Source organism: Gavialis gangeticus, unplaced genomic scaffold (genome assembly GCF_001723915.1).
Source record: "Gavialis gangeticus isolate Ggan-Ray unplaced genomic scaffold, GavGan_comp1, whole genome shotgun sequence".
Classification (NCBI taxonomy): domain Eukaryota; kingdom Metazoa; phylum Chordata; order Crocodylia; family Gavialidae; genus Gavialis; species Gavialis gangeticus.
Window position 1 is genome coordinate 5,711,211 of NW_017729032.1, and position 14,198 is coordinate 5,725,408.

General features: G+C 43.2%; 1 protein-coding gene across 5 annotated transcripts in view; it reads right to left on the reverse strand.

Annotated features, from left to right (window-relative positions):
• Positions 1-14,198, reverse strand: part of TENM4 (teneurin transmembrane protein 4) — an 894,317-nt gene that overhangs the window by 187,529 nt on the left and 692,590 nt on the right. For all 5 annotated transcript variants that reach the window (XM_019523993.1, XM_019523990.1, XM_019523994.1 and 2 more), the window contains 3 exons: positions 11,024-11,125; positions 6,672-6,866; positions 1,421-1,621 (listed from right to left, as the gene is read on the reverse strand). In XM_019523993.1, the coding sequence (XP_019379538.1) occupies positions 1,421-1,621; positions 6,672-6,866; positions 11,024-11,125 (498 nt within the window). The remainder of the gene's footprint in view (positions 1-1,420; positions 1,622-6,671; positions 6,867-11,023; positions 11,126-14,198) is intronic.

Below are 14,198 nucleotides of genomic sequence, written 5' to 3' on the forward strand. Positions count from 1 at the left end.
GGTGCTGCCCTTGCCTCGCTTTTTGTGGCCTCTTCTGCTTCTTCAGCCAATGCAAGGCTGTCCCGTATGCCATAGTCACAAGATTCTCACTCAATCTTGTTTTTGCATGTCAAGTGAGGGGGCTTCCACCTGTGCTCTTTAGATGCTATTCTTCTATCTAGTCATTTTTACCGCTTTTTGATGTTTAAATTTGGAAAAATCATTCCTGGTTATCATTCCCTTGGGCCTCACTTGATAACTCCTCCCCATCCTTGGAGTTTGTGATCTTGAAATACATGTTGACAGTTAACATGATTTTGCACCACGCACATTCAAATATCTCGTTAGCCAAAACTATTCTTGTTTATTTGTCTTCTTTACTCCCACATCAATACTTCCAGTTCTCTTAATTGTTTTTGTTGCTTCCCTGTGAGTTGTTTCAATGGGTTGACATTACTGTGGTACTCTGGAGTCCTGGTGTGGTTCAACCACAACTGTGTAGGGTAAAGAAGCCACAACAGATGTGGTTTGAAGCTGCTTTCCTTATGCTTCTTATTGGTGAACAAAGAACAAAGGCCAAGCAAACAATTGCTCCTGAGTATCTAATGGTTCACAGTACTTCTAGGGTGTTACTTGAAGACTAGCTATCTTCAGGACAGAAAGATGATAACTGTATGGCTATTGTAAGCTCTAGTTCAGATCCCCATTGCTGGTTTTCAACAAGCTTCCTGTTTAGTTGAGGAATGGGGGCATTATAAGAGCTCCCAATTTCCCAGCAAACCTGCAGATGCCATATAAATATTCATCTGGGTCGGTGTCTGCACCTTTCACACAGATTCACAGAAGTTTAGGGCTGGAAGGGACCTTATGAGATCAAGACCACTGGGGTCAAATAACCCCAGCAAGGTCAAATATCTACGAGACTGTTCTGTCCCTTCATACCTGACCTTTTGCTTCTTGGCTTTGTTTTTATATTAAGGCTTTTCCATCTGATTCACAGCTAGGGGGCACACTATATTCAAACAGCAGGAGAGGAGCACACCTGAAGTGCAACTGCCATCCCTTATGGTCGTCTTTCCTTTCTGCTTTACAACTGGCTAAAGAATACTTAGTAATCTCATAAAAATCCAGTCTGCCCATTGGAGGCAACAGAGCTTCATCAGGAATTAACACTACAACAGGTAGCATTATGCAAGCTATAAATTAAATTCACAGCAATATAGTCAACAACAGCAAGCCTAGGTGGCTTTAATGGGGCTATTTATCACATTCCAATAAAATCACCAATAGAAATAGGATGATGTGGTTGGGCTATGGCATTTGCGCTCCCAGTCATGTTCTCTGCATGCTTTACCCAAGCCAAGTGGAAGTGCTATGTTTGCAGAGCCAAGTGCTAATATATTTGAAAGCATTCTTGCTTTAAAGCTACTGCTAAAGTTACCGATTGAGCAATCGTGTCCAGTCCAGTTGGGGTCACAGCTGCAGAGCCCGGTATCAGGCAGGAAGGTCCCGTGACCGGAGCACTGGTCCAAACAGGTAGCTCTTGGTGTCTCACAACTGGTTCCTCCCCAGCCAACAGAGCAGTGACATTCTCCCCGAACGCACACGCCTCGTCCAGAACAGGTGGGGTCCATGCAGTCCACTGCATAAGAAGGGGAGAGGGGGGCAGAGGAGAGAAGTACAGATATAAAGTTCAGGAATGGCCTAGTATACAAGTTGTGCTGCAAGCGTATGGTGCGGTACGACAGGGGAGCAGAGCAGCATGTGCTCAGCTATGATGTGATCAAGGAACGCATAGACAGCCCCTCTGAACACATACATCACACCTGAGAAGCTTCAATCAGTGCAGAACCTAGTATGAATTGGAGACAATCAACTGAGATTCATTAATACTTCATAGCTCAGCACAGTATATTATATATTGCATTATTATTATTATTAATAAATTATTCAAGGATCTCCAAGAGTTACAGCAAATTTGGGAGCTCGGCATTACACGCAGGAGGAAGTTGAGACAAAGTATATAACCCACTTGCTCAGACCGTGACAGAGCTGGGAATAGAAAGCACTGCATCCTATCCTAGTAACTCATAGATACGCCCTCCACTCCACAGGTGAGATCTGTGATGGGACTGGTGGGTCAGCCTGTACATAGAAATCACTTTTGCTTTACTCATTTATTATAATGCAGGCCTACAATGCTCCTGTCTGTTAGAATCACAAATTTTAAACCAAATCCTGAGCCATTTCTATGTGATGGGCACTCTTGGTTTCTAAGGTACTTAATGACTGATGCTTGAAAACCACAGGTGCCAGAAAGGCAGTCTTTAGTATTTAGGGGCTACTAAATGGATAATGTGTTTATACTGGCATTAACAGAACCAACCTATGTGTGTGATGCCACATAAACACTCAAAGGACATTTTAAATGTCTCTCACTGGTAAAGGGAAACAATATTAAAGCCCATTCTAGTGAAAACGATTTCCAGTTTACCTGGGACATCTCTCAAGAAATCAATTAAATTAAACCGCAGTGACAATGAACAGCAGGAACAGCTACTCAGCTGAGACCATATTAGCATAATTTCTGTCAGGCAAAAATGCCTAATGCGTTTAACCAATGCCACCAAGTTGCTGATCCCTACTCAGCCACTACGTTGTAAAATGTTAAGCTACTGTGGTCTTCTAATAGCAAAACTTTCAGATAGAGATTAAGACCCTGATTCAGCAAAGTACAAAAAAGCATGTGCTTAATTTGAAGCCTACTCTATATTCCTATACATTTTAACATGATTTGCATATGTGCTTCAATTTACTCAAAGGCTTATGCACTTTGCTGAATGAGGGCATAAAAATATAACTTATGAGTAGTTCTGTTCTTGTATTTTTATTTAGTAAAATATTTTGCTTTAAATCTCCTTGAGTGCTTCTGCTTAAGAGGGGCAGTTTCTTAAAAAGCATGAGAGAGTAGCCATTTGGGTGTCCAAGAGGATCCCACTGCATGAGGCTTATGTATGCCTCCAAAGAGCATCTTAGCTTAGACAAGACGCTGTCTACGTGGTCTAGTGCCATTCTTCACTTCATCCATCAAATGAAAAGCAGGAACCACACAACCCTCACCCCAGGTTACAACTCGGTGCAGGAACTGAGCATCTATTTTTAAATAAATAAAGGTACAGACAGCAAGCAGGAGGAAGTAAAAGTCCTTTCAAGCTATTCCTAGCTCTTGAAATGGCATGTGGCAGGGCCTTGAGGACCAATGCCAAGCGTCAGGCAGGCCAGGTTAGGAAAGCAGAGTTGTCCTACTAGGGGCTCTAGGACAGCTGAGCCGATCACGGCACAACACACTCTGGAAAGTTCAATGTTGTTTCTTCTTCTCCAGGTGTAATGAGACTTAGTTCAGATCCAAAACCCTGAAAGGAAACACTCTACCCCGGTTAAGCCATGCTGGTAATTCCTCGGCTTCACAAAGTCTTCTGACTCCAGCAAGAAATGGCTCAGCAATGGCTATCCCAAGGTATTTTCTGTTTTGCAGATTTCTGGAGCTCTGTTCATGGCTGGAACAATCTTTGAGACTCCTAAGATGTTGGAGAAGATAGATCTATAAATCTCCTCTGCTATTAGTGAGCGAGGCGTGCGGGTGCCAATTTTAGCATGAGCCCTGGATGCCCCTGGCCCTGTTCCTACTCTGGGGATGAAAGGGACTGAGCAACACACTCCCGGAGTCCTATGTTCTCAGCAGACGGTTTGAATGCAGAGAACAAAGATCATGGGCTATCTGACAAAAGCCTACCTCCAGGCAATTAATCATCCCCCTCTGAAAGTTGATTGGGGAAAAAAGGTAAGTTTTAAAGGGGGCTCCATCAGAGGAGGCAGGCGCTCTGCTACCTCAGCGCTAACACAGAAGATTATAGAAGGGGAATGCGTGTGTCAGAGCACCACATTTATCATAATCCCAAGGCCATTTTTCATGTTGAAACGAGCCCTTTCAGAAGATGTCACGCACAATGGCTACTTTAATCTTGCCCTCACTAGCCGCATATCTTTAGATGTTCTTTGGCGTGGCGGGGACCCTGGGACAGGATTAGGGGCTTTTGCTTTCTTCTTTGGCAATTGCTTTGGTGGTTTTCAAAGACAATGGCATATTTTGAAGAGTTCTGCTTGAGAACCTCAGCTGCCCAGCTTGGGGTGAAATGGGAACGAGGAACGAGGCGACAAGGTCTAGTTTATTTAAAAAAAAAAAAGAGTTTTGCATAGATTTGCTTTGCTGCTTGGAAAATGTCCCAAACGGTCTAATTCCTGTTTTAGAAAGTGCCCCATTTATAGTTGAAACCTTTTATAGAACCTGTGCTAGTGAGATAAATCGTGCAGCTAGCAATGCTATTGCAGATACTATACTTTCCCCAATATGCTTTATGCCTCATTGGTCATACAAGTTATTAGACTTATTCAGTACCCAAAGAGTAACTTCTCATCTTTCATTGCTTAAATTTGCTCCCCTCCTTTTAATGTCCTGCTGGCTCAGTCTGCACCTTATAAAATATGGGGCAATAAACTTTAGAAAAGAGAAAAGTAAAACCACATAGGATTGTCAGCTGATGTTTTATAAACATTGCTGGAACGTCTACGCTGGGGGGTGGGGGGAAGAAAAAAGAAACACTAGAATGAAAATCCATTATAAACATGGAATAAGCACTGAAGCTACACTATAGGAACTGAGAAATAATAAAAAAGGAATCAATACCAGATGGTCCTTAGAAGAGAAATTAAAAAGTAAACACAATTTTAAAAATAATATAAATCAACTTTTTTACTGGGTTTGAAAACATATCCTGCATATTTCCAACACAGCATAAGTTCTAGGTTGATTTCTCCCTGCTCACGGCTTCATGCAAATTATGCCTTGCATATGAAAAACAAATGTACGCTAGGAGCCCCCCTTCCTCCACCCCCAAACAGCTCACAAGAAACTCATATTCTCTTTGTTCTTCACTCCTTTTGCAAGTTTTCACCTAATGGGACTGTGATACTGTCCTTGCCATAGTGATAATATAAAACAACTGAAGTGGGTTTGTTCTGTTGTATCAAAAGTGGTCAGTGAAAGGAAGTTCAGACTAGGAAAAGGCCAAATCATGCTCTGCGTTGCATACATTAGACATTGTGGACATCAACACGGTCCCACACAAGTCTAGCTGAGGGCAGAATCTGGCTCTGTGTTAAATAGTTTCCATGTTGCTATTTTTGAATAAATAGAAAAGAAATGTTCTCATACATAAGAGTTACAGGGGCCCACATTGTAAATCTTTTCAGTAACAGAAATCTTTCAAGCCTTTCCCATTCTTTAGCTGGGGTTAGTTTTCTCACAGGATGGACTTTCAGCATTTACTCATCATTGTGTTGAACTCCAACCACCTATATATAAATTCACACATCAGATACTCAATCCTGGATGTACTTTATACAATGAAGAAGTCGTATCTCACATGGACATCTGAATCCAGTTCAGGGTATTCTTATTCCCACTGCACATAACCATGAGAAAATTCTTCGTGTCATCCTCATGCTGACAACCGAGCTTTCATAGCTTCTGATGAAATGAGCTTCAACTCCCAAAAGCTTATGTTATATGTATTATCTATCTATCTATCTATATCTAATTTAGTTAGCCTGTAAGGTGCAAATTTGTCCTGCCTTCCAACTGACCGTAAACCGAAGTCAACTCCACTCCTATGCAGAGGTGACAAACAAAGCAGGCGTTGCACAGCTTTCATATAGGCATTTGTGGCAAGGTTAATGAAACCGAGAATTCACTGTTTTTTGGAATTTTCTATTGAACAGCGCTTTCCGAAGTGCCAAATACTTGCTATTTCAAGCAAAGTCATAACAGGAAAGATTGGTCCTCAGTACCAATCAAAATCAGGCTTTTTAGGAGATATTCTTGTAAGTGGTTGATTGAGAGGTAATTTGCAAATATGGCGACATCTACCCACTTTTTTGTTGAGAACAATCGCATTCAATAGTAGTGACACACTGGGGATCAGACAGGCTTATCTTGTTGTATCTCATGATGTAGACATGGTGACACCCTAAAGATAAGGGCTTTATTGGCATCATCATTGTAAGCCACAAAAATAAATGACATGAAAAATGTTCCAGGGGTAATAGGAATTTGAAGAAATCTATGACAGATTCCTTAATATGATATCTCATTCTGAAGTTGAATTTAATTCAAGTCCTGTATGTGTCTACGCTTTAGACTTGAAAAGCAAGTGGGTCCTTTTTCACACATTCTACCATTTTGTACATGTAAGCAATTGTAATTGCTTGGCGTAGCATTTGCTCCAAGGGAAAAAACAAAAAAAAAATTGTAAAAGTAATTATACATTGAGATGTGTAAATGGAAATGATGCTTTAATAAGAAGATTTGAACATATGATTAGATGTTCTGACCCTTCAACCAGATCTGTCTATATGAATCATTTGATGGCTTTTCACCCAATTATTGCACACATACGACAGATAATTACAAGTTATTACAACATATCATTTTCATGTTCCAGCCATCCACCGTATTTCTAAGGTACCTATTGCTGTGGTGTCTAAGTGCTAGAACTATTCAGCGCTGCCTCGGTATACATAATTAGACAACCACAATCAAAGCAAAAGGCTAATTGAATGCATCTTGCAAATACCTTCTTCACAGCTCTCGCCTTTATATCCTGGGTTGCAGATACAGGTCCCCATGATGCACGTGCCGTGGTTATTGCAGGAGACATCTATGCACTGGTTAGTTGGAACGTCACACTCTGCCCCTTTCCAGCCACTGTGGCACAGGCACCTCCCCTTCATGTACTGTCCATTCCCACTGCACAGGACTGGACAAGATGCTACAAATGGACAGAAACAACATTAGAGCATAAATATACCCCATTTGCTCATCACACCAGGGACTGCTCAAGGCTCCTATGCCTGAGGAACCTACCGCGTTTTCCATACATACTCTTCCACTACAAGTTCCTAAGTAAATCCAGCATTTTGATATGGCTAACACCCACTGTCATGGGCTTCAGTTCCCTCTCTGATTATGTCGATCTCACATTTCTCTACCTTGCTTTGCTCGGCTCCTGGCTATATTATACGTTTCTACAAATAAATGCTTAAAGCAATGTGTGAAATAATGCTTCTGGCTTAAAATGCTGCCTTTTCCAATGTCTCAGATGCATCTTATGATTGCTTAGATTCAGACTTTTCATTTATTCCCAAGATCAGAAACACTGGAGTCCTCCAGAACCTTGAAATTTTTTGCTTCTTCTCTACTGTCACTAGCTTCAGATCTGCCTATCACTATCTTTGGATTGCCGCCAGACTTTGTATTTTCCTTGACCCTGTCTCTGCCTGCAAACCTTAGCAATGCATAAATCATTCACCATTTTTGCTCTTGTAATTTCTAGTTTTATGGCCTTCAAGTTCTTTGCTCAGGAGGGTTCAGACTGCTGCAGTCAGAGTATTCTCAAGCTTCAATTCACTTCCCCCGTCCTCTTTAACGGGCATCCGCTGCATTGCTTCTCCCTGCCACCCTTAAATACAATTTAAACTTCCTCCTGCTTTTTAAAAAAACATTCATTTAACTTCCCCCATCTTCTGTCTATATATAAATGTGTCCGTGTCTTTGCTCACATATTCTAAACCTCCTTCCTTTGCTTTACCATGAAACTTCAGAGGCAGCCACCCTTTGTCACCCCATTTAATTAAAAATAAGATGCTCTCTCTCATCAAATACTTCCTAAAAACCTGTTCACTTCAGCTCCACACTCTCTGTCACTCTGCTGCATTTTTCCATTTTTTAGCTCCATTGAAACTCATCTCCAAGGACAGGTATTCAGCCCAGATTTCTTCTGCCCACATCCCCCACACCAGCCTAACTAAGAGCAGCTGTATAAGCAGTGCCACTCACTATGGCATGTTATAAATATCTTCAGAAAAGACACTTTATCTTGTGTAATTTGGGAAACCATCTGCATTAGACGTATCCTAGATACAACACACCTACTTCAAGTGATCCCTGAGCTGGAGTTCATGTCAGGAGTGATATCCATAGTCGTTAAAGGAACCCTCCCTCTTGATTCTGTCCCTTCTCCAGCGTTGTTTTCATGACTCATGATAGACTAGCCCGTTTGTGTGTGTTAAAGCACCATGACCACACTGGTCCAATACCAGAAGTTACTCCCATTGCCTATTTCATAGATTCATAGATTGTAAGGCCAGAAGGGACTTCAGAAGATCATCGGGTCCAGCCCCCTGCACCAAGCAGGAAAGACAACTGGGGGTCAGGGGACCCCAGAGAGGTGACCGTCCAGTCTCCTCTTGATGATTTCCAGGGTAGGTGATTGCACCACCTCTGGAGGGAGCTTATTCCACAATCTGGACACCGTGACTGTGAAGAAGTTTTTCCTAATGTTGAGCCTGAATTGATCTTTCAGGAATTTGTGGCCATTACTTCTGGTCTTCCCCAGGGGTGTCCTGGTAAACAGCTGTTCGCTGAGCCCTTGTTGTGCTCCCCTGACATAGCAGTCAGCTGCTACCAGGTCTCCTCTCAGCCTTCTTCAAGGTTTTTTTGTGCATCATTTGCAAAGAGATACCTGTGTGCACAATAACATGCATATCCTGAGTCTGAGGACCTGGACAGGATGCACTGCTCACAGGAAACACGCCTCTGGAATTGATATTCCCAGCTGGCCTAAGTGAAAGGTTTTCATCTGCCTGTCTAAAATTGTACAGTGCTCTGTAATGGACCCTGCTCTTTCAAGGTACCAAGAGAAGGCAGAGCCCACAAATTTCTTCAGTGGGGAGAAAGAATAATCCCCTTTAATTAGGAGGAGTGTATAGGTGCTGAGAAGGATTTGCATGTGTCCTGAGAAGACTGTTGATACTCAGTACAAGATCAGCCCCTTGTAAGAACACCTCTGGGGCTGCCTGAAAAATGCTGCCAAGAAGATGGAGGCAATGGTAATTGCAGCATATCAGGATTACAGGGGCTAAAGGGACTTCTCAAATTCTTTAGCTCCTCTCCCATGTCCCAGGCAGCCCTAAGGACCATTCAGCTTTCTGGTTCAACAGTCTAAACCCAGTGGCCTGGTCTTTCTTATGTGGCTGAGAAGAACTGCCCAGTTAATAATGACTTGCTGGTCCCAGCGGTGCTGTAAACACCTTTGCTGCTCTTCCCAGCACCCATACTACACACACCTAGAGAGGTGATCTCTCAGGTAGGAAAGCCCCTAACTTTTGACGGCTTTGCAGATCAAAATCAACACTTTAAAAACTGCAGCTTAAAACCCGCAGGCAGCCAATGCATGTTGTGAAGTGCTGGTATGCCATATCCAGAGCAAGACGCTCTGCTTAACACACACGTCAGAAAGCAGAAGCAGCTGAAGCTCAAACTAAAAACACATATCTGTTCACACACATGCGGATAGTATTATGGGGATCCACCTAATTTTAGCCACAACGTTTTCTCACAGAAGAAAGACTCAGATCAGCTCAGGGAACCAAGCTGTCCATCCTTGTAAGCTCATCGGCGGATAGAAACTTTGAGAATGCCAGATGAAAGGCATGGAAGCTCCAGGTAGGTATGCAGCCCTTCAGGTTTAGGGGAAGAAGTTGGAAAGGAAAAAAACCAGTATAATTTATAGAATGATGTCTGCCTAAGTCTCTAGGCAGCACAGGGAAAAAAAAATCCACGAGGTGTGAACTGCTCTTTCATCTTGCTGGGCTGTGAACTCTGAAAACTACCTCCCGTGGGCCACATCACCCCTGCGGAGAATAGTGTGGGTATAGGGTGTGGGTGGGAAGACAGACTAGAGATTATCCTTGGTTTTCTTCCTCCTTCCCCATTCTTCACTGTGCTGGGATGCTGCGAGCAGAAGCCTCACACGCAGGGACCCCAGCTCAGCCGGTGCATGAGATTGATTCAGCCTGACCTCTTTTGGGAGTGACCCCAGACTGCCTTGAGGACAAGGAGTGATATGATGGCCTGCTGATCCAAGGAGGAGCAGCAGTGAGGTTCTCGTGTGGGCAGTAGAACTGGGCAACAATCTTTGGTCGAATTATTTTTTCCACTGAAAAAAATGTAATTCGGGTCCACCGAAACGTTTGGAGAATTGGCGTATAATCCATCAAATGATTTCAGTTTAAAAACAAATTATGCTGAAATCCATTTAAGAGGACCTTAACATTTTTCCTTTTCACATTTTGGATGTGAAACATTTTGATTTTTGAATTCAGAGCAGCACTGACTTCAGTTGAACAAAAAAATGTTCAAAAAGGTTAAAACGAAGTGTGAACAATATGTGTCAAAGAAAACATCATGTTCATGCTAAAAAAAATATTTTAATTTTACCAGGAAAAACCTGATTTCCCCCCCCCCTCCACTGGAATTCAACCAGATATAATTTCCCTCCTATTTTTCTGGTTTGGGCAGTGAACTGACTTTTTTACCTGCCAATATTCCTCTCCAGCACCGGTGAGCCTATGTGAGCCATTTTTAGTGGCATGTAGTGCTGCAGGGTGCATTAATTCAACCCCCTCTCTCTCTGGGTCACTAGATATCACCTATAAGCTGTGCAGCCCCATGAAGCCTTACACAAGGAAAAGAGTCCCTGAGGTCTCCTTTAATGCCAGAGGACAAAGCATCATTATGAAGTTCTACTAATCTACAGATAGAGTGGCTCGCTGGAGAAACAATAGCACAACTTTTCTAAGCCACCTTTTCTCAACTGGCTCCCAAAGAGAAAGCTCCCAATGAGCCATTATTCCCATTGTCGACTCACATGCCACTCAGGGGCTTGTGTCACCAAGGTTGCAAGAAGCATGGCAAGTAATAAATAAACCGACCCTCCATCCCAGTCCATTCCCACTCCACTGTAGCATCCCACCTAGGGCAGGTTTCCTTACGAAGAAGAACGGTGCCACAAATGGGCACATCCAAAGTGTCCTGAACCATTTAACCCAGAGGAAACAACAGGTTCAATCCATTAGAAATTCTTACCTCGGCCACAGTCAGGGCCCAGAAAGCCAAGGAAGCAATGGCAGGTCCCAGACACGCAGTCTCCATTTCCATAGCAGTTACTGGGACAGTTATCCATGGATTCTAGAAGAAAAGAGATGGAAAACATATTTTTTTTAATGACAGAGAAATCCCTGGTCTGCGGCAGGACTGGTGATACCTCAGGGCATACAAGCATATAAGACACTTAGAAGAAGGAAGCATTCGTTTGAGCCGGATTCTTGGAGGAGCATCAGTTATCCCAGGAGTGAGTCTGGTCCTAACCTACTTACTTTATTTTATTTTTTTATAGGATGAGCAACTACAACTGGAATCGTGGTGCCTCAGTGCCCCTCAAGGGCAGGCACAACGCTTGGCAAAATACATGGAAACACCATTTTTCCATATGAGTTAATACCACTCTATATCATAAGGGCTAATCGCTGTATTGACTGAATACCTGTGGTCTTAGAAGTGAAGCAGTCTTGATTGTGGCTAGCATTTGTGCAGGAGACTTCCTGAGTGCCTTAGAAAGAAGCCAAAGAGTCATGGATGAATCCTTGGTCAATCTTAGATCACAGCAGTCACTGAGTGGAAAGGCTTCATTTGGCCCTTTTGTTACTGATGGGCAGGAATTAAAAAAAGATTGGCAAGGAGGTGCAATTAAGGCCTGAGTCAAAACTTCACCCAGAGCTTGAAAAATCCCTGATAACACATCTCCTCTATGTCTGAGAATTTGCTGCTTGTGATTTGAATGGAGATAAGAGGTACCAGAGGTCTCCTGACAGACCTTGCTCTCTTGCAATGTCTCCAGCTCTGATTTGTGCACTTGAGACCCTTGGAAGCGTTTCAATTCTGGGCTCTTTGTTTGAATTGGACAGAGTTGATTTGCAAAGGAGATTTTGCACACTAAATTTTTCAGGAAAAGATCTGTTGGATCATCATTCTCCAGTGCGGGGTGGTTTCCTCTGGTACGGTTTCTAGTGTGTTGTGCCATGCACAATTCAAAGTCCTATGGGATGGGGCTGCCTCTGTTTCTCTGAGAAGACTACTGCACACTTCTCTCTGTTTCGGGTTAATGCCACCAACTCCCCGACTTCGACAAAACATTAGAATTTCATCTTGTAAGAAAAGGATGAGGCAGGGAAAATCGTCCAGTGCTTTTATTTTGCTTTGACGTGAGCTTGCAGCACTTCCACTTGTATTTAAGAAAAGCAACTCATGACCTTACTTCCCAGAGAGAGGGAATGTAAATTGTTGCTTTCTTAACACAAGTTTCTGTGTGGGTATACTTTTTGTGAGACTTGGGAAGATGACAAAATACCAGGGTTTTATTCTGGTCTGTTATTTCAGATTTCCTCCAAAAAAAAATTTCATGTCCGAACGAAATTGGACTCAGTCGTATAGTAGCTGCGCTAACATCACATTTTTAATTGAAGCAGGTTGGGAATGGTGGCCCTGTGGGTAGCAGCTTTGCACTCTCTGGGGCTTTGTGGCAGCAAACATAAACTTCCTGTGGGTCTGAATGAATTGAAACAGCTACCAGCGGTGTATGGCATTAGTTTGTAAACCCAAAGGAAGCCTAGTTCTGATTGGCTGTGCCCAGAGTGACAGGGGTTACTGAAAGCCACTTTAAGGGATCAGGCATAATTCAATCACCTGCTGATTGCAAAAGTAGTTTTAAATAATAAAAATGTGCTTCAGGCCGTTGTGTTTTAGGCCCCCACATAGACTCCCAACAGCTACCGAGTCGTATTTTGCAGGTAATGTGTATGGAAGTGTTAGGAGTCTGATGCTAAAGCAGACATCTGCTGTACAGCATATAAAATGCAATCACAGTTTCCATCCAGTCCACTCCTTGGCCTGATTCAACACTCTGTTGATTTAACATAGACAGGAGTAATGTAGCAAGGACCCAGCCCCTTTTTTGTTGATTGGTTTGCATAAGGCAAGGACCTTGCGCTATTAACTGATGTATTTACACAGCTCATCTGGTGTCAGTTAAAAATTTAACTTAGCATATGAATAACTGACTTTCATAATTGTGTTTATGGTGCCTGTAGACGGGGGTTTGGCTTCAGTATCAAAGCAAACATTGTTGTTAGGTTTTTTCCCCCTCTTTTTTTCCAAAGAAAATTTTCACACGCATAAATACTTTTGAACAGTTCGAAACACATGTGCGCATGCACATGCACACACAAGGATCCCACAGACAGACCTCAGATTGCCATGATTGGCTGACTTCTGCAAGCCTTTCTCGTGCCCAGTGACAATGCTGTGTCTTGCCTTTCAAGTCAATGGGAATAGACCAGCCCGTGCTATGTAGCCTGATAGGCTATCAGTGTTACTACAACACGTAGGGAAAATGGGAAGTTCCTATTTTTGCCAAAGTCTGATGTTCAAAGACTCAACACAGAGGGAAAAAAGGCCCTCAGTAACTTTAATATGTGTGGCCGGGTTTGTCTGATAATATCATCGATTAGACCAGCCACAGAGTCATCAAACTAGGGCTGGAAGGGACCTCAAGAAGGTCTTCCAGTCCAGCCCTCTGCTCAAGGCAGCATCACCCCCGTCTAAACCAGGGCTGTCCAACTGGAACCCATGAGTGGTCAACATGTTGCCTATGGGTCCTTGCAGCCACCTCTCCCACTGCTGTGCAGCAGGGATGACCAGCATGCTGCTGGTGCTGCCTATGTGGGGGACAGAGGGACCCAAGGAGCCACGTGTTACCAGTACAGCCTGGGGGGTGGGGAGAAGGGAATTTCTGGGGGGCACTGCCCAGGCAGCATGTAGCCCATCAATGTGCCCATGTCACTGTTAGACAGCCCTGATCTAAGCCATCTCAGTCCAGCTGCTGGTCCACTCTGCTCTTAAAATCTTTGGGACTGGTACTCGCACACAACTACCGGGCATGATGCCGGAAATATCAAAAACACCATAACTTGCTAGAGGTAAAGCAGGGGGACAAGAGAACTGTCACTGTCCTATCACTGCAAGGACAAGAAGTAGCTTGTTAAAGTACGCTCAAGAGACCCAAGAAACAGAATCTCTTTAACATCTCTCCCAACTACAGAGTTTATCCAATAAAAGCTATGACCAAAGAAGCCTTGCTTCTTGCATAATCCCTAGACCACAGCAACTGCAACAACACTTTGACCCCACTACAAGAAGCCTGTGC